Consider the following 21,430-nt stretch of genomic DNA (forward strand, 5'->3'; position numbering starts at 1 on the left):
CCTTTGGACACACCAGGCTGGGCTTGAGCCTAGCAGGAGGAATCCCCAGCTCCTAGAATCTGCCAAGATAGAGCAGCTTCTTGCAACTTCCTCTAGCAAGGCTAGAGAAGGAATAGACATGAAGGGCTGGTGAAAAAAAAGCAGCACGTAAGGATTCCTTGGGAACAAAGGCTCCCTACCACTGCAGTAACCAATTCTTCATCATACAATCTGTAAGTCCCGTCATAAAACAATCAGGATTTATTATTAAATTAAACCATGCCAATTTGGGTTACACATTAAAGTAAACTTTTCCTGTGAGCACAGTTCTTTATTGACATTTGCTGCACCTGAGAAATCTGTGAAAGACTTTCAACTGAGAAACAAGGACTGAGAAGTGGTCACAGCCTCCAAGTGATTGTTACCTTGTTTAGCGACTAGGCCTAACGTGGGATCATCAAGCAAAGTGTCAATGTGCAATGCCCTGCGAGTTACCAACAGCAGCATCCCTGCTGGCTGCTCGAAAGAACCAATGGTATTTGCTACATCATTTGTAGTATTGCCCTCTCAATTTGGTATAGCTCTGCCAGCTAAATCCAATAGGTAATGTTTAGCAGAGTTCCGAGTTTCTCCACATCACTGCCCTGTCAATCTCAGGCTGACATACTGCTGAAGCAGGCAAACTGACACCAGGGCTTTGGAGAGCACAGTTGACTGGTAAAGCAGTAACACACACAGATTATTGGAGTGGAATACAGTCTCGGGCAATAGCTCAGCCTCTGGAACAGCCACAGAAGCCTATGAACAGTTTCATTTCATCAACATACTACTAGGATTTTCTTTTCCTAGCACCAGGGATGGGAGGCATGATACAAGACATGCTACTTGAAAAAAGTTTCAGGATTGTCAGACCTTTCAAAACTCTCACAGCACTACTCTGTCTTATGGAGGTGACATACATACAAGGATGCAAGGGCTATCAACAAAAGAGCAATAATGCAGCTAGTAGTCCTGAACTTCAACAAGAGTTGCTGACATTGGAGTTCTCCTAAGCACTGTGCAGGCATATAAATTCTCCACAATTAATAAGCACAGCACAAGCAGAGGACAACTGTCTGAAGAGGAACATAAGGTTTACTTTGACAGTATTCATTGAACAGAAGCGGAGTCCGAAATTTACATATCACAGTCTTTGATATTGATAAGGTTCAAATTATTCTGGGCCATCTCCTATCAAAAGCTTTTTAAATAAAGGACGCAAGATCGTGGTAGTGTTTTAATGCCATCCAAGGATTTTGCATTATTGGATAATCTTATGCTACTTCGTGTACTTGACAGTATGGTGATCAGCTTTAGGTGTAGAAGAAAGAATATTTTATCTATCTTAAGATCATATGGGGATGAGAAGAGTGATGGAGCTGGAGAAACACCAAACTGAAACCCCCAACCACTGCACGACTATCAGGCAGAATCACACAAGCAGTAAAGGAGACTGTCCTCAGGATGATTTACAGAAACTGAGACAAGGATTTTAACAGGAAAGACCATAAGAGACCTGAACGTGGTAATGGAGCTGAGCTGAATTCATAACCTCAAAAGATCCACACCCTTGCAATGTGACTTCCACTGAATTTATTGGCAAATTGACCTCTTACCATGATCTTCCATCAATGCATTTAGATGGGCTTTGGCTTCCATAACACAGAATGGTGACTAACTGCTCAAAAAGTCTGAGAGATTATTGCTGGAACAAGAGAGGCGAAAGGCAAGTAGGTCATCTAATGTAATTAGCAGATGAGCCACTTCACGGCTATCAGACAAAAGGGAGAGAAACATGTAAAGTGACAAGGAGATGCATATCGGAAATGCACTCCTCAACAGGAACAGTATTTTAGGTTCTGGAAAGAACTACTCTACATAGATTAACTTTGACCTTCTGAACAAGGCCTGCAGCTCAGCACCCTCCAAGAATGAGAGGATAAATCCACAAAGAAGTTTACAAATTATATTGAGCCTTGCCTTGTCAAACTTTGGGTGCCCACTGACCTCTTCCCCCCCACCCCTTTTAGTCCAAAAGCTCTGTATTAGTTACCTAAATTTCCTGTACAACTTATAGGGAGCTTGGTGTCAAACAGGACCTATATACAACATGTTGCATGTGACATCTCCCTTCACCAAGCCGGTTCTCTACAAGCATAGCTAGAATTCTGCTCACATTGGGTTTAAGGGTTTAACAAACTGCAGAAAAGACCCATGTCAAGGTGGAATTCACAGCCAAATTTTTTTTAAACACAGCCTATTTCAACTACCAAAAGTAAGAGTTGGGCCATATGTAAAAAAAGGGAAAAAAAAAAAAAAAAAAAAAGGAGAACAAGAGAATGAGTTGGATTTTTTGTTGCTGGTATTTTTACCTGCCTCAGGGAGCGACAGAGATTCTATTTCCTCCTCAGTTTAAAGCTCACATTCCCTGCTTTATGCTGCAGACTGAGCTGTGAAAGCACACAGCTCACACCCTCTGGTAAAGCTAAGCCTCTGAACAGGAAAGAAATAAAGATTCATTCAGAGAGAAGAATCATCAGTCCAACTCACCACCTAGATCACTCACCCAAGAGCGAGTCTTGCTTGCTCCCTAGAACATATGTTTTTGCAACAGACAATCATGAGAAAAATATAAACTTGGTCAAGTCTCCCTGAACTAGCACACAGAACTTCCATGTGCAGAAGAGGTGCCAGGAGTGGCAATCAATGGGAGTTAAAATCGCCATTGAATAGGTAAGATCTGAACTTTATTATGACAAATTAATCAGAGGTGTGGAGTTACTGACCTAAGAATGTACAAGAGGGAGGAAGAGGGTACCAAGCGTTTTATGAGAATGAACAAGTTTTCAGAGAGGTAGAGGCGACTGTCTTTAAAGTGAGAAACAGACTTAGTCCTGCTGCTGCCCACTGCAGCAAGCAAGAGCTACTATAGTTTTACCCTTGCAAAGAAGCATAAGGCAGATGAACAAACAATTTAACAGTGCCTATGCAAAGAGAGATCTTAAGTGGGATCTATAGACACAGCTGAAAGGATACTTTCTCCCAAGAACAGACTAAAGAAAGTTAACAGATTTGCGTATCTTCTTTCTTTGCGTGTAAGTAGAGTAGAAAACACTAAATCATGTGGTACATGCCCTGCACACTACTAAGTTTGCAACTACAAATTCTAAAGTAGTCTGCTGCTTTAACTACCAATGATTACTGGAGACTTTAAGAAGGCATAATGACCAGTACTTTGTAATCTAGTAGTAGTTCAGAAAATAAAAATCTCATCTGACCATTTGTATGGTATTTTTAAAGTTGGCAAAGGACTAGCACAGCAGAGCTTTAGAACAACATAATTTCAGCAATATAACTACCATTAAAATAAGCTTTGAAAAGACACAGCTAAAGGGGCATCCTAGCTCATTGTAAAACCCCAATCACCTCCTCCCCCCACCCCCAGTATCACTCACCGAAGAGATATATATAAAAATACTTATGTATAGACTTGGTGACTTGGCAATACCACAGAATTTTCTCAATACTGCTAGGGCATATTCTGAAGTTAAACATGTACAGTGCTGAACTACTGGACTTGCAAACATTTCTGACAGGCATACAAATTTACAGTTTGACATACCACTGAGCCTACAGGTATCAAAAGGACAGGATGTTGCCTGCATCACACAACTCTGTTGCTATGGTTCACTGTTAGTGCTGCTATCTCTGTATGCTGTATAGCTGCACAGATTGCTAAAGGAAGTGAATCTTTTCTTCAGAACAGCTTCCAGTTATTACTGACTGAAGGTTCAGCAATGACAAGTTACAGCCAGTAAGTTTAACTGCACTTCTATCAGAGTTAAACAGCTCTGAACTTTTGAGGACAAGAAACCCTGTATTTCCAAATTCAGAAGTAGGCCTTTAAAAGAGTGAGTATACTGACTCATCCATTCATAATTCTATTTATGCATTAGATGACATAGATAACTGCTGTTTTAAGTTCTCCTATTTCCCTCAAAAATAGGATCCCATGAAAGCCCACATCCAAGACACTGCATCTTGTACAAAGCCTACGTGACGGAACATACTGAAAAAGAATCCACCTTCTTTCTTTCACTGTCAATACCCTGCCTTATACTCCAGACTGGGCTGCAACCAACATCTCCATGCAATGCAAGGCAAAAAGAATAAAGGTACAGCAGTGAAGTCTCTAAAATAGTCACTAATGAAATTTCCTAATTGTTTTAATATATACTTATGCCTTAAAAGATTTTGGAAGTTTTCAGTATTTTACAAAGGCTAGTAATAGATGCTAAGGTTCAATATGCTTTTTAAGCAGCTGACGAGGAAATGCCTAGGAACCCTTAATTTCCCTGCTGCTTGTGTTTATACCCACAAAGATCTTCTACGTGGCATGAGAAAAAACAAAGCATTTTATAATAAAAAGTTGCCTGACACATGACATCAATGATTTTTACCTTTTTGTTCCCACTCTGTGGTTTGGGGCAATATCAATTGTGTCTGTAGCTGAATCATGCCTAACTGCCAATCCTAGGTCTGCAATGCAGCACGTTCCATTCTTTTTTACCAATATATTTTTTGATTTCAAGTCTCTGTGGGCTATTGCTGGTTTGCCTGTAAGAAAAAAAAAACAGAAATAACACATCTTTAAAAAGGTAATTGCTATTATTCTAAGCCTGGTGCAGATTTTGTTTGAAGTTACAGAATTCCTTTCAGTTCTGCTGTGTTACATGCATCAAGGTAACTCCTAAAATCATTCACTGTGGACTGGCTGACTATACAGAAAATTGGCTTAAATGTCTACTGTATTAGTCCACACTACTGCTCCTTTCCTCTTCCTGCAAGTATTTGCTGCATACACATACTACCTGCCACAAAAAAGCTTCCAGCATCTCTGGAAGTAGTCCTATAGTGCTGTCTCAAATCAAAGTTAAGATGATACTACAGGCACCATTACTTACTGCCTTTTAATAGGTCTTTTTTGGGGAAGGATTATTACATCACAAAACCCGAATTTACCATAGGAAAAAAAAAGTATAAAACCTTCCAAATGGAGAAGTTCTATTCATTCTGAAATTATCACAAGTCCCAGGCAGACATTTCAATTCACTCAACTACACAAGGGATTACCTTGGGTAGTTAAGCTGCCTTCATGTAAGTAGCTGTCTGCAAAGCAACTACACCCTGAGAAGTTTGAATATTCTAATTAAGGAGAATTATAGTAGAAAGAGCTATATATATGTAATTTAAAAAAAAAAAATCCAGTATTATCCCCATGACAGGCTGGATAGTTGCAAGATTACCTTGTGTGCCAACAATTTCCATGTGAAGATGAGCGAGACCACTGGCAGTGGACAAAGCTAGCTTTATCATTCCTTCCACTGTTACTGTATACCTGTTCAGGTAATCAAAGAGTGATCCATGCTCATGATAGTCTGACACCAACCACAGCTGAGTCCACGTACCATTGTCTGCAAAAAAACACTGGCATGAATACTACATACACACACAAAAGACAAGCAAACCATACATGCCACTTTTATGCAATGCTTATGAAGCACAAATTATGTTTTACAGATAACCTCAGCCAATTAGACTCTTAAATTTTTACTTCCATTCCTGTAATTTAAACGTCTCTGTAAAGACTGGGACTACCATGCAAGACCTTCTGAATAGCTTAGTGAGTTCTCTTTTATTTAAACTAAAAGCCAAACCATTGAAAGCTGATGTTGCTATGACTGAGGTGAACTATTCAGGGTATTAGTCAGGCCCTGCCTTCCCCTAATTTTTCTGCTTTGGGCATGGGAGGTAACACTATGACAACAGTGCTGAATGCATGATGCAAAACAAGTACCGCCACTATCAGTCTAGCATGATATTGTCCAGACTACCCATTAAAAAAAAAAAAACCAAAACAACAACAAACATCTTTCAAGGTTTGCCCCAAAGCTCCTTCAGTCTTCCCATAACCTGTTTGGCCTCTGCCTGGGACAGTTTCTACAGTTAACAGCAGCTGATGTGGATTTTTCCTCCTGGAGTGGCTTACAGGGAGAAATTGGACACATTCAAAAATGAAGCCAAATCCCACCTCTGCTGACCTCGAAGTTGCTGGTCAAAAATCAAAGTTTCCAGAAGGCACAAGGGTAAAGAGAATGAAAAACTACTGATTATGAGAAAACCAGTTTGCTGTATGATTTTTCACTGAACTATGAAGAACAAGACAGGGCATAACATTTCCAGATATCCCAAGGCACACAAATGACAGGTAAGAATTAAATTGTTTGCATTATTGAACTACCAGACACTAAATACTTTAAACTTCAAGTCACAGAGAAAAGACTAAAGGAATTCAAATCAAGAGGTGGCGAAAGTGTTGTGTTTTTTTAACCTAAGAAATAGAAATACCCAGAGAAAAACCCAACTCTGCCAAACAGGTTTTCCAATTTTTTTTGTTATAAAAGCAACTCTCACGGCAGATTTGAGAAGTGTTTTTATAGCTAGCTCCTTTTGTAGAAGAGTCTTTCATCTCTAAAAAAAACTAGTTATCCCATGAAATACTTCAGTTGGACCTCCATCCTGAATTATACAGCCACTGTTCCCTAAGAACAAGTGAGAAAAGTCAGCACAAACCAAAGAGACACCATATTTTGTGGTAGCCCCTAAGGATTATCAAAACACATACTCAAGAACTACGTATGAAGAATAGGAAGGAGAGAATTCAGAAATTAGTTCCCATCATAAACATGCTGAAAATGTTTTTAGTTTCTGTCCTAGCTTCAGCTGGGGTGGAGTTAATTTTCTTAGTAGCTAGTACAGTGCTGTGTTTTGGCTCTGATGTGAGGACAATGTTGATAAGGCACTGATGGTTTTAATTGTTCTAGGTAATGGTTACACTGAAGTCAAGGACTTCTCAGTTTCTCAGGCCTTGCCAGCAAGAAGGCTGGAAGGGGCACAAGGAACTGGGAGGGAACACAGCCAGGCCAGCCAACCTGAACCAGCCAAAGAGGTATTCCGTAGCATGGGATGTCATGCTTGGTATATAAACTGGGGGGGGTCAGCTGGGGCTGGCAGATAGTTACTTGGGGACTGGCTGGGCATCAGTCAGCAGGTGGTGAGCAGTTGTACTGTGCATCACTTTTTCCTTTCTCCCTTTCGCTCTGTATTTTATCCTTTCCCTCACCTTTTCTATTATAACTATTATCATCATTATTATTGTTCATTCCTTTTTATTCTGTTTAAATTATTAATTATTCTTATCTCAACCCTCAAGTTTTACATCCCTTTCCGACTCTCCTCTCCACCCCTCTGAGTGGGGGTGAGTGAGCAGCTGTGTGGTACTTGGTTGCCGGCCGGGGTTAAACCACAATAATTTCCAAATAGGTGGTCCTCACATTTCCTTCCCCTCTTCTTCCATGCCCCTCAAAGAGGAGGCTTGGCCCAGAAGAGTTAAGAGGCACAAAATGTCTGATGTACTGATTGACAGAAACTACCCTAATAGAAGTACTTGTGCTTATCTTTAAATAAACACTTGGGTAGGTGTGGCAAGACTTTCAAGCATCCCTTCTACTTGGATGTTTCTAGTGAGGCCAGTGATGCCATTAAAAAGCTAAAAAAAATTAAGCTGCCACCAAATGCTCCAGAGTAGGCAGATAGAAGTCTAATCCACATTCCAGGAATTCTCATAATAGAAAAAGAATTCTGCCTTGCTACAGTCAAAGCATAGTCTCAGCTAAGCTGTTAATTTAAACAGGCTAAACAAGCAGGCAATGGTCTAAAGTGTAAAACACCACTAGAAAGCTGCTATTGCAGTGGGAAGATTCTTATAACATGCCCACAGAAGCGGCTCCCAAGCTTTGTTTTTTAAAAGAAAAAAGGAAAAGATTTTTTGTTATTATTATTTCAGGTATTTTATATTTAGGAATGATGCTTCTTTTGCAACTTTGCCTAAGATTTAACTTAGAACTCTGCATACTATTAAATGTGACCTTCTCCAAAGGGAGTAGCAGTCTCTGAAAAGTCAGTGCAACAGTATTATAGCTTCACTGAACCAGTTGTACAGAACATTAGAAACAGGTATGCGTCCACAGCCATATAAAGGGTACACTCATCACATATATATATATTCAGAGAGCTCCAAAAAACTGTACAAGTTTTTTATAATAAAAATAAACTTAATCAGTTCAGAATATTCTCTTCTGAGTTTTAATCTACTACTTCACCAGTTATGGCCCTACATTGCACTATACGCACTCATTGCTTGAACCTGTATTTGATTTCTTCTCCTGTTTATTATGAATGGGATATATCAGCAGTTTTCTAAACTAGACAACAATAAGGAAATTTGTAATCTGATTTTAAGTAGTCTACTAGACCTATTGTGTTTAAACAGATATTTTAAAGATGTCAAAGTTTCTGAAGAATTATCATTGCTTTGAATCAAGATTATGGTGTTCTTGCATAAAGTTTTTCTCCTCTTAACTCTACGCACCCACCTAAGAAGAGACTATGCTGCTTATTACAGACCCTTCTACTTCAGTTTTAACCTATTTATTACCCGTAAGTCTTTAATAGTCAGTATGTTTTCACCTTCCTTCCAAAGGAGAAAAATATAAAGCTGGGCTTGCTATCCATTTGAAAGGAGCCATTATTCTTTCCTATTGTCAATAATATTTGTGGCCCTCCAACCAGATTTTAAGAAGGGGCAGCGTTCATCCAAACTTACACAAGTAATATTAATTACAGATAAGCTAAAATGCAGCAGTAACTATAATGTCCAGCTATTAGATAGGTCTTACTACATTTTCTTTACCTTTCTGTATTTGACAAGCTATGTATTTGCTTAGCGATCTAAGCAGAACACGTTGTAATGAACTTAAGTCTGCTTATACTGTTGACAATAGTTTATTATTATCATCAAGTAATAAACCTGAACCTGAGTATTTTTGGCTGTACAGTAAACAGCATCTGCCATGAAGCTTTCAATCACAGGATTTGCATTATCATGTAAGAAAAAGTAATTACAGTCAGTAGTAATTACACACAGAGTAGCACAGCCTCCCATGACAAGGTAACCTAATTTGGTTCACATACACACCACAATCAAGAATCTCAAGCAATTTCAGAATGTTCAAGAACATTACATAAACTTAGGTGTGTTCCTGGAAACCTATTTAAGAGATTACTTATTTCAGTTGTTTGCAAGAAACCTCAAAGTATTTTAGACCATCAAAATCACTTGGAAGTAAAAGGATTTTCTTTTGCAATTCTAACAATCTGAAATTCTGAATAAAGAAGCTTTCAGGTTTGTTGTTAGAAGGCTGATTACAGTTTGAGAAAAACACTAGTGAAGTCCAAGCAATATCCACCTTAGACAAGCTACCTCTTGAAGGAATTTATGATTGCTTTATCAAGTATGTATAATCAAGTTTCAATTAAAATTGAATTGACTGGATTCACTTCACTGAAAAATATTTTCCACATTGGTATGAGCAAAACAAAAATCTGGACTTTGCACATGCTTGTTTTTAAACCAAATACTACGTTTTAACGTGTGACAGGATTGCTTGGTACAACAGTTTTGAACTGCAGACTTATGTTCCAAGCTGAATTGCCTAGACATTACAGAAGCTGCCTAATTGCATATGTTCTCTAGTATCATCTAGTAAAGTGTTTCCAAGTAGAGACAGGGATAAGTTAGCCTCCTTTTTTGGCATGCAGAAAATGTAACAGAAAAAAGAAAAAAAAAAAAAAAAGAGGAAAAAGAAAAGAGATCAAGAGAGCTAGAAAACTCTTAGAAATTAGATATTCAGGGACATGGCAGGGAAGATATTTCTGTGGCTGGAATAGGGCTGATATTTTGTTAGTGAAACAACTATCACGCTGAGACAGTCATCAGATTAAATTGATGAAAAGCACTTTAGCCGTGTAGATTAGCAAGATCTTCCAGTCAAATTCCTTCTCAGGCTAAAGCCAGAGCTTCAAAAACAATAAATGGCTCAAATATTACTTTTCTCAAGAGGAAGGAATTCTCATTTTTCCACAGCATATTGCTTAATATAATTTTGCTTAATATCATTCTTGGGCATCTACTTACCATGTAAAGTAGTCTGACTGAACAAAACTTTCACCTAGGGAAGCACAGCTTTCAATTAAAGGGAAGGAATGGAGAGGCCAAAGTATTTTAGTGCATAAAGTCATCTGAAAGTACGCAGGGCAACACTTCCCCTTACTTGTAACAAACTACATACAGTCGTGGTTACAGACAGCTATTCCAGGGAAACCTGCAATACTGTAAACAGAGGCAGCTGCCACTGCTCTTCTAGTAGAAGAGTACAGATTGTGTCTCCGATACCTAGATACTTAGTTGAAAAGTGTTAGAAAAAACACAAAACAAAAACCCCACCCAACCCCCAATCTGTTTAGGTGGTTCAAAACAAGGCAACACATGGCCCAGAAAGTGATTTTCCCGACCTAGCCATATTTGAAAGTAGCATATACTCCTGGGTAAGTAACAAGCAACCCAGAACAAACATGCCTGCCAGACAGAACACCACTGCAGTTAAAATCATTCACTGCTTCTCAGCCTGCAAGCTGGCTTGACAGCAGCACCTATTTCCCAGTAAATGTTGGGATGAGAAAGCAGACAGATTGGACCAGCTCCTGTAGCCTGAACACCATAGAGCTGTGGGGAAGTAGAGGAGAATGTACCATTAAGGCACGTGGAATAACTATGAATAGTGTAGAATGAGTGGAGACAGTAGTTCAGTCACAAGCTTTACGACTCCACCATCTGAGCTAACACCACTGACTTAAGCCGATCTGTCCGTGCTTCTAAACACTTTCTAATCTATACATGCACCATTCTACCCAAAAGCCCTCTCCCAATTTTATAAGTATGGTGGCCAGCTAGATGTTCTCCTGCAGCCATGGAAAATGCACAGTTGCATTAAGAGGAACCTCCTAATTAATGTTTTTACTAGTAGTCTGCAGCATGACACTGGCCCACATTTCCCCCACAAGCTACCTGTCAGGAAATACAAGTCCTCATGATACATGACACTTACTCCTAAGATTTCTTCATAGATAAGCTTTCAGCCAGCACTGAATGGGGATTGCACAAGTAATTCCTTTTACTGCTATATCTATGTAGTAATCTTTGCAAGGTCTCAGGCACACAGTCAGATTCTTATAGTCTCATGAGTTTGTGCATTCCAGCTAGGCTGCAGTAACTCCCAAATGCATTCAGCACCCTGCTGTATAGAGAAATGGATGCAAATCCTTCACAGCTATTACTGCTGTGAACTAATACTTCATCTTGCACCTGGCATCTAATAAGCATTTATCAGTTAGCAGCAGCATCTACAATGAAAGACCATTAAGAGGTGTTTTTAAGCCACTGACCTCTAAAGCCACCTTGTGATACACTTGCTCCTTTCAGAGTACCATGATGGCACACCTACTAAGCTGGAAAAACTACCTCCATAACAGTCCCTCTGTGTTTTCCCATTTAATGGGATACAGGTAGCCTGAAGTATTCTAAACAAGAGCTGATGCATCAGCCTCCTTCAATATTCAGGACCTGAATGCGTAACCCAGAGAGAGCATGCCATGTACGTATTTCCTCACTGACAGAATGCAGAAGGTTATACAGAGATTTCTGCATTTGTGTAACCCAGCTTTCCACATCTGCTCAGACAGCAATAGTGTTAGAAAATAGCCAAGAGCAGCAGCATTTTCAAAACACATCTTTATCCATTTTTCATAAACCAATTGCCAACTAGTTGTCAAGAAAACAGAAAAGCCTTGCCCTAAAGCCTCAAATAAAGGCATAATCTATCAGCTATGGATTTTTTCCTTTTTTATGTACAGCATATTAACAACAGAAACCAGAAGCAATTTTATATCAGATTATATTAAAAGGAACATAAACATGACCAAGTCAAATGGAATTTTATCCTATTGCATCTGGAACCTGAACCAACAATTAGGAAATTATTTTAGTAACCCGTTTGTTTAGGAAGCCTTCCTCATACCTCCTTTGCACAGTAGTCAAGTGTATTTTTGGGACAAACTATCAACGGGTTTGGGGCAAAATGGGAGAGTAGTATACTTAATTTGTTAATTTTGTTAAAAAGTTATAGCCAAGATATTGCAATATATCCTTTACACTTAAGTCAGACCCAGTACCTAAGGCTTCTGCAGAGATGGATTTTCATTTATGTCTAATGCAACAGGTCTACTAATTTTAAATCCAGGCTCCAGGTATTCCACCAGGTCCATGAGAACAAACTCAAGCTCTCACAGGTGCTATGAATATCCAGTGCAACTTCAGGCATGAAAGTAAGACAGTTTCTAATGGTAAGCATAATAAGCTGCAGGAAGAACCCTGGTATACCATAGATCTGCAAGCTCTTGGACGTTGACAAGTTGCAAAAACATCTGTTAGGCGCAAGTTAGTTATAGCTAGCTAACCCTTTCCTGGATAAAGGAAGCATTCCAGAAAACCTCTTGGGTTTTATATAAATCTGTAGAATTGGAATAGATATGGATACTTGAAGTTAATCTTGTGATAATTAAAGAAAGCTCTGTTTACATGTATACTTCAACTACACTAAAACCATTTAAGAAATCTCCCAAAACCAAGAACCCTTTAAGAATTCAGGATGTGTGTGGATTCCTGACTCCTCCCTAAGAGGACAGAATTTTCTATTAATGCTTTCTTCACAAAAAAAGTCAGAAGCCATTTGTGGTAATTTCTGAATTACTAAAATCGGAAACATTTAATTTCAGATTAAAATAACTGGATGAAAAAACATAATATTTTAGCTCCCTTTAATATAAGAAATCAAAAACTTCTGTGTTTTTGCCAGATTCTTTTGCCTTAAGTTGGACTGCAGGAAAATCCCAAGAAATTTTCACCTGACAGACTGCAACAAATCAAGCTGAAAAAATTACTAGACTGTCCATCTTAATGGATACTTACAGGCTTATCAAGAGAGCTTCAGCAAACATGTACAAGCTTTTTTTAAACACTAGGAACAAATCATTAACCTCCTTTTGCCAATTTATTTTCCAACTGGAGTTCTAAATGAATAACTTCTCATATCTCACTCTTAAAAATGAATCATCTACCTCCTACTTTGTATTAGGACAACAGGATTAGACATGAACTCTTTTGGTTCCACACATCTACCTTATCAGACTATTAAGAGAGTACAGGTATCCAGCACATGTGTGGGCTGACAGGACAAGGCATCTCCTTTTTGATACCAACCTTAGCCATTATTATAACTTGTTTGTAGAAATTACACCTCATTAAATGTGTGGGATTTTTTTCTGAATCTAATCAAAGCATGCTTTCCAGAAAAAGAAGAATGCACTTTTTTCCTTCATTAAACCTATGTAACACTAGCCAAACTCTGAAACGCTCCAGTAACAAAAATACTTTTTGCTACTCTTAATTAGATCCTGACAACTTTATCTTTCCCATCTATTTACCATCTATTCCAGGGGTCCTCAAACTTTTTAAACAGGGGGCCAGCGCACAGATGAAGTGGCAGTCGTCTGTGGCTGCTCAGTTTCCCCCCCAGCCCCTGGCAGGGGGGGGGCGAGGGGGTTCTGTAAATACCAGGGGCCGGATTGAGGAGCCTGGGGGGCTGTATCCAGCCCACAGGCTGTAGTTTGAGGACCCCTGATCTATTCTGTTTGTGTACACAATTAGTAAAATGAATTCATAGTATCACTAACCTTTGTTGTCTGCAGCTATAAATCCAAGAATGTTTTCATGCCGTAGCATAACTGTTTGATAGATTTCTGCTTCACGAAACCATGAGCGTTCCTCTCTTGACGAGAAGATCTTCACAGCGACTTCTTCTCCTCTCCACTTCCCTCGCCAGACTTCTCCAAAGCGACCCTTACCAATGCTTTCTTGCAGTACTATAGTTCTTGCAATTGTTCTTTGCACAAGCAAAGGTAAACCTAAAAAGCAGATTTAACATTCACCTTAAACATCACTCACAAAACAAGTACTTATAGTAAGTTCTAAATAAAAGATCTATATTCCATTAAGATACTCCTCTTAGAATGCACTCAATAATAAACTCTTAAAATTTTAACAGCTTGTTGTGAACTGCTAACAAGCACGTAGGCAAGATGTTGCCTTCAACCTTAAAGGCCAGCAAAACAAGTACTCAAAGTTATTACACTACAAACCACCTCTACAGTTGTTAGAAAGGCACAAACTTCCTCCTTTCAGTTCAGAATCTTGACAGTTGTTGATCCACAAAGTTGTTATTTTAATGAAAAAGAAACCATGAAGCAATCAGGACCAAAATTGAGGCGGATTTTTTTGTTCGTTGGTGGTTTGTTACAGGAGTTGTGTTGTGTGGGTTTTTTTTTGGTTTTGGGGTGGTTTTTTTTCAGAAAAGGATCTGCCCATAACTCTCCCAGTAAAGCAGTTCAAAGGCACTTTTGATACAGATTCATTTACTTATCACCACGTATGACCTGACCCATTTGTAAGTTAAACTACGCTTATCAGCTACACTGACTTTCAAAAGTTCACACTCCTGCCCAAGTACGCTTTACAAGGTAATTATTACTCCATAACCTAAGTTCCAATAGCTACCAGAACATCACTTTATTTCCTTACGCTATAGAAAATAAATCTCGATTAATAGCTCCGATAACTAGTTCCTGTCCATCTCTAGGCACTCATTGCTAATAGTGGCCCTAGAAGGATATCCAATTTGGTCAGTAGCATTGCCATGTTTGTGGTGTGTCAGTCTGAGGAGTGCAAATTAAAACACTGTAGCATTTAAAGGAGTTACTCAAGACCTCTACACCTACACAAATTTTCTGCATGATTTCTGCTGACAACATACCTACACGTAGAAAGGAAGGGTAAAAAATGGACACCATACCAGTGATTTAACAGTTTTCAGATGCTACAGTAATTCCTACTGAGAAAGTTGGAAGTTTTTGCTGTAATAGCTGTCCTCAGGTCAGCTGTGCTGTGTGCCCAAACTGTAAAGGCTCATCTTCGAAGCCTGACGTATTCTTTACAGACTTTTGAAATGCAGAAGAGGCCAGACTAGAACAACCAGAGGACCAAACTCAGCCCTGAAAATGTAAGATTTGACTTTGTTGGCCAGAGAAAGCTTCCTCTAACACTTACATACTACTGCAAAATCCACTAGCAAACGTTAAATACAAGCTGATTTTGTATACTTGAAGCGGGTGATATGCCTGATATTTTCTTCTTCCCACAGCTGTTTCAGGGAACTGTTTGTACATTTTCAGATGCACTCCTCACCTTGCTGTACGACTTATATAGACATCCCTTGTTGTTTAAGAAAACACAGATGATGTCCAAGGATATCAGCTAACCTCTAAACAAATACTAAGCTCTGATTTTCCAGTCATGGAGCACTTCAATTTCACATTACAACCCCCCAATCATCACATTAACATCACAGCACAATAAAAACCCTGCTACCTGATCTAGTCACCTTGCTCCTATACTTATTTCTACAAGTCACAAGATTCAACTTGCTTCCGTTTCTTGCAACTGTGCTTTCTCTTACTACTGCTGCTAAACAAAACCAGAAGATTGGAATCCACGTTTATCCTGCATCCACAAGAATTCCTTACAGACTTTCTGTTGCAATGGAGCAGTCTCCTCTTTTTGCTATAAAGGAAACAGTTCTTTATTGCCAGGAACCTGAGCAACTGTTTCACTGTAAACCAGACTGCCTGAGCAGAAACTCACTGGAGACAGCTACTGCATCAGCCTTTGACATACACATTGGACACAACTGTACTTCAAGATCTTTGAGTACAGCTTCTTCTAACTGTGCATGAAGATAGATGACAGTCAGTTTGTTAATCAGGAGGACGAGAAAATTCAAGCCCATGTTGAGTTCAACAGCAGTTCATAACATTTGGCATCTTGTATTCAGCCATGGTCATCCAATTTATACTTGAGGCTTTCACCATCACCTTCGTACATCACAACAAAGTATCCTCAAGCCTTCTAAGAATTTAACAAAAGAGTTCTTTTTCTTACCTTAACTGTACCCAATTAGTTTGGGCCAATGACCATCCAATGCATAAGAAGTTTGTACCCAATTTGGATAATTGGGAAATTAAGTTCTAAAGCACTAAAGGCAGCCAACAAGAGCAGCTGCCAGAACATTGTTCTTGTTCTTAAGTCTCTGCCCAGAAGACTTCCTTTGAGGATTAATAAAAAAGGCCAACCCCACAAAACTAAAAATCTCACTCCCTTCGATATTCTATGAACCACAGATAAGCAGCCTTGCGTTCACTTCAACTGACTCAACTTCATATTGATTTTTGTGACCCACTGGATTTCTAAACACTCACCTTCCAGCTTGAAGTCACTTACTGATAATAACCAAAGCCTGTCCCCTTGTTTTAGGTAATTCTTCCTACTTCCTTGCAACTAAATGTCCTTCATGGGTTGGAGAGTAAAAATAACAGCTGGGCAACAGAATCTATCTATACAACTTGCAGTTGGCATTTGAGAGTTTGCATCATGATCTGAAAATCATTCTCGGCTCCAAGTGACTTGGACATCCTTCTCTTAGAAGCTGAAGCAGAAGGATCTATTTTAGATGTTTAATCAATTTCTTTCATCAAGCCTGCAGTTCCAGGTCTTGTTAGTCATGGAACAAGATGGCAATACTAACAGAAGACTGAATAATTAATAACAGCTTACTCTTCACCATCGCAGAAAGTGAATCCTACTTCCTTTTTGATCTGATTAGGAAGCTCATTTTTTAGAGTTTTGGTAAGTTCTCAGTTTTATATGCTTCTCTTCAGAGAATGCTGCAATACAAAACTGGTAGAATCCTTTTTATTTGACTACAAGCTTTTTTGGTCCGTCAGCATGAATTTAAGAGCAGAGCATTTACTTTAGCATTTACAAACGAAACGCTTCCTTAACTGTGCTTCTCACCCCAACTGCATACTTCTCAGTTTCTGACAGGATTAAGCACTACTTTAACTAGCAGCTCTAATGGTTCTCCTTTCAGTGACCCTGTTTCCCACCCCCAGGTTATTCCATAAACGTACAGTCTTCTCAATTTTAAAGGTGCTGCACCAAAGTCTGGATTAAAATGCACATTTAAATGACATTCAATTGCTGCAGGCACATTTCAGGACAAGAAAATTATCAGTTCAAGTGCTAGGGCACCATGAATTTATGTAGTCATTGACTAGTTTTGAGACAAGAGTGAAACAAGTCACTGCAAATATTTTCTGTACTGTTGGTAGTGTATAAGTACTTGAAGCACCTCCTATCCCACTACCATAATAAAACAGAAGCACAGAACACTAAAGGCAGCTAATACTTCTCTCAAAGAGCTGAACAACATGGAACTCACTGCAGCTGAAGTTAAAAGATCACTTTAAAGGAATCATCCAGTCTTGTTTTACAGGGAAAAAAGACTTTGTCATTCAAGCAAAAAAACAAGTTAATGGCAAGCTTTCCTTAGGGGTAAGGAAAATTCATCTGTATTTGTTGCTCTTCCTGATGCAGCCATCAGCAGTCAATACTCAAATACTATATAGTAGGTCAGGCACTCTGGGAGCATATAGACCAGCTTGAGTGTCCTGAAGGTCTGAAAACTAAGTAATTCCCCAGCACACCACTTTTACTTAAAGTGTAATTTCCAAATAGGCAAGGGAAGAGTCAGTAGTTTCTAACCATTTGCTTTGGAAGAAGAAAGGATTCTAAGTTTCTTCTAACCAGGATTCCCTGCTTTTCAAGAGCTTATTTTGAAGGAGTACTTCCAGAGTTTTCTAACATGAAGAAAGGCTCAGAAGGACCACCAGGAATGCCAGAGGATAATGAAGAACCAACTGACAATGAAGTCTCAATTAACATTATCATAGGTCTGACTTGTCTGCAGCAGCATGGGAAAGCAGCCATGCAGAAAGTAGCACAAGCGCTCCGATTATCCACAGAAGTCAGAAGGGAACCATCAACCAGACAGTAGTTTTTTTGGTGGGTTTTGGTTTTGCTTTCTTAAAGTATGACTAAACACAGTTTCAAGGGAAACCTTTAAAGGCTTTCTTTTCTGGGTTTACTGAAGTGACAGCAGCTATTACATTGCAGATGACTAGTTACACATAGAACATACAGCTGCTCTTTTAAGGGTTAACTTTTTTTAAATTAGAATTTCTTTTCAGTAGCTTCCTACATTCCAAGAAATGTAAACCTCTTTCATACTCGTTTACCAAGTCTCTTACTTCTGTACACCCCTCCTAGAAAGGACATAATTGGAAAAGTAAGTTCAGCATCAGCATTTATCAAGTTCTAGCCTAATATACTGGAAGTTAAATTAACCACTTCCACTATTTTAGTTATTGCTGTTTGTAAATGAGAAAGCCGAGATAAACACAAACTACCACAGCTCCAGTTCTAACCACAGAGTAACTTAGCCCACCATGATCAAAACTTACTTGGATACGCAAAAAACTCTCTCAAGTGAAATTTAACTGCCTACACTCAATGCAACCTCACCTTCTTCAGTGAGGGTATGACTGAAGATGACTTATTTTGACCTGTATCCTAAACAGGTTCAGCAAGCTACATCGATTTTACCTGACAGAGCAATGGACTCTTAATGAGTTTTAACAGTTAAAGCCCTCGGGAAAGAAGCACAACTTAGATTCTTGGGTTTTGTTGTTTTACATTTTTTCAATTCTAGGAAATCAAAAGAGAATTCAGCAACTGACAATTAAACACCAGTGTTTCTTTGCAGAAAATACTCTGAAAGGGCATGGATGTTTCACCCTGTATATTTGCAAGTAGTAGGAATAATTTTCAGTATTAAGTTTTTTAGCCTTCTTACATAGTAAAAAGCTGATAAAATATTGCATAACACAATCTGATGTCTCGCTCCTTAACATAGAGCAGAGATGAATTTATACACTGATGTACCTGACATCAACCCCATCAACTCTATTAAACCATATTTATGCGACACAGACCACCACAATCCTGTAAGCACTATGTCAGGATTACAATAGCAGAGACTATGCAATGAGAGAGTACGGCCTCATCTTCCCAGAGCAACACCTGTTAAAGTCAGAGTTAAAACAAGAATTCACAAAATCAAGGGACAGAAATTCTTCAGACATGTTCTGCACACTCCATCCATTCTATACACACAGAAATAGCTGTTTGCAACAGAAAAACATTTTCTGTAATGAGAGAACTGGCTAGAACATTAACTCAGAATTCAGAATATTCTTCATATACAAACAGCTACAGATATAAATGAATTTTCAGTTTAAAGCTAAAGAAAAATGTTTCACTAGTTCTCAACCACAGAAGATGGTAATTTAGATATGCTGTGCAGGACAAAAAGGTAAAATGACTGAGCCTTACTAACAGAGAAAACAAAACATTTACTACAGCTGACTGATATGCCCTGCATATCAAACCATACTCTCAGAATTATGAGAAACAGGAGCAGCAACTCAATGTTTCTTTTATTTCACTTATTTACATATATTGGATCTTCACTGATATAGAATGAATCTACATGGAAGTAGCTTTTAAGCTTAAGTAGATTTGACGATATAAAAAAAGTAATGCCTTACAAGGCTCTTAAACACAGAGTAATTACTACTAGAAGCACGACATTACCTGACCCAGACCCTGAAGTTGTCATATCATAAATTAAATCCTTCAAAGTAGTTCCTTCTGATATAAAGGGGCGATCCAGTGAGGGATCTTCTTCACTTGGCACACGATGATGGATTACAGTACGATTGTGACAAAGATATAGAATCAACATTAGTGAAATGCAGACAAAGCAGACAGGTCCAGCAATGACAGCAGCCAGTTCCACAGGTCCTAGATTAGAAGCTGGTTTTCCTGGAGTAGGGCCTGACAGTAAAAATAGAAGAAAAGGGTAAAACTATTTTTTTTATGCAACTAAGCTTATTATATTTCACAGTGATCTTCGAGTTATTTCAGTGTATTTGTTAAACCTTCTGCCCAGTAACTTTTTCAACAATTTAAATATTACAAAGGACAAAAGCAACTATGTACATGCTCAGTTTCCATTTAACATGTACGTAAGTCTCAAAACCGGCCCTAACATACCTATCCAGAAGATTAAATTTCTTTTTCCAAGTGTTTTGAAATTTTATTTCCAGAATCTAAGGTGTACTTTAGGTCTTCAAATTCACTTACAATTTCAAAACTGAAACTTGCATTCTTACAGACTTTTCTATTTAAAAATTATATAAAAATATGCCAAACCCCCTTACCTGGTGTTGGAACTGGAAGTTCGATTTTATTGCAGTGGTCTCTGTCACAGCAATGAGCCGAAGTAGCAACTCCTTCTCTGGAGGAGGGGGCACAAACAAATGGCCTGTCTCGGGGAATCAGGTCGATTTCTGCTATACACATACTGTTGCGTATTACTTTGTCTGCAGTTCGTGTTACTGAGGCAAAACATAGCCCATCTGTCACACACGTAAAGTTGTCTTTTGTACATAGATGGCAGTAACACTGTAATGCTGTGTCAAGAAAAAACATTAATGTTAGTATTGGTACATGTTCTGAGTTGAGAAGACTTGAATGACTAAAATAAAAGTTCAAAACACTAGGAGGCCTATAATCTGTCTGGTTACATAAACACAGAACTGTCACATTAAAGAACAACATTACAAGGCTTTTTAGTCAGAAAAAAAAAAAAGGCATGAGCAGATGAAAGAGTCAAATTTAAAGCCGGTGTTCTCTCTTTATACAATCATATATTAGGAGAAAGGCTGCAATCCTACATACTCCTCTAGATAAAGACATTCCATGACAGTTCCTAATACTAAAGATCCAGACTTAGTAACACTGTATCCTCTATAGCATACAATTCTGCTATTTTCAAAGTGAATGCAAATAATGTCAATTTTTTCACAATAACAACGGGTATAGCTTTAGTAAGTAACAAATAGGAGGCTGCTGGCTACCCAAGATTAATGCTTTACATATTAATGATGGCTTCAATTTTGAAGTGAGGAAAGGGCATATTAAAGCTTAATCCACATTAAGAAACAAATCCTGAGCAGCCTCGGAACATAAGCTTTCACACCAGCAGAATATGGTTGACTTGTTTATGAAGCCACAGGAAAACACTGCCTTACGTTACTCACGTTGCTGGTTTACTAAAGCTTTCAATTGCACTAGTAAAGGAAGGGGCATAGGGAGGGAAGCAGGAATGACAGACTAACCATGTCTAAGATGATCAGGTTTAATTTTTAACATTGCAAGAGTTCTTGGAGAAGACACACTGCTACTATAAATTTCTTTCTCCATTCTTTTCTGCATTTACAGGGGCAAAGCCAGACAGAAAACAGTGCAGCAGCAACAATA

At 38.7% G+C, this 21,430-nt stretch overlaps 1 protein-coding gene across 3 annotated transcripts in view; it reads right to left on the minus strand.

Moving 5' to 3' along the window:
- Positions 1-21,430, minus strand: part of TGFBR1 (transforming growth factor beta receptor 1) — a 36,760-nt gene that overhangs the window by 9,175 nt on the left and 6,155 nt on the right. For all 3 annotated transcript variants that reach the window (XM_080381205.1, XM_080381207.1, XM_080381206.1), the window contains exons 2-6: positions 20,329-20,580; positions 19,700-19,942; positions 13,768-13,998; positions 5,325-5,492; positions 4,479-4,635 (exon numbers count right to left, since the gene is read on the minus strand). In XM_080381205.1, the coding sequence (XP_080237331.1) occupies positions 4,479-4,635; positions 5,325-5,492; positions 13,768-13,998; positions 19,700-19,942; positions 20,329-20,580 (1,051 nt within the window). The remainder of the gene's footprint in view (positions 1-4,478; positions 4,636-5,324; positions 5,493-13,767; positions 13,999-19,699; positions 19,943-20,328; positions 20,581-21,430) is intronic.

Source organism: Falco punctatus (assembly GCF_963210335.1).
Source record: "Falco punctatus genome assembly, chromosome: 3".
Lineage (NCBI taxonomy): Eukaryota > Metazoa > Chordata > Aves > Falconiformes > Falconidae > Falco > Falco punctatus.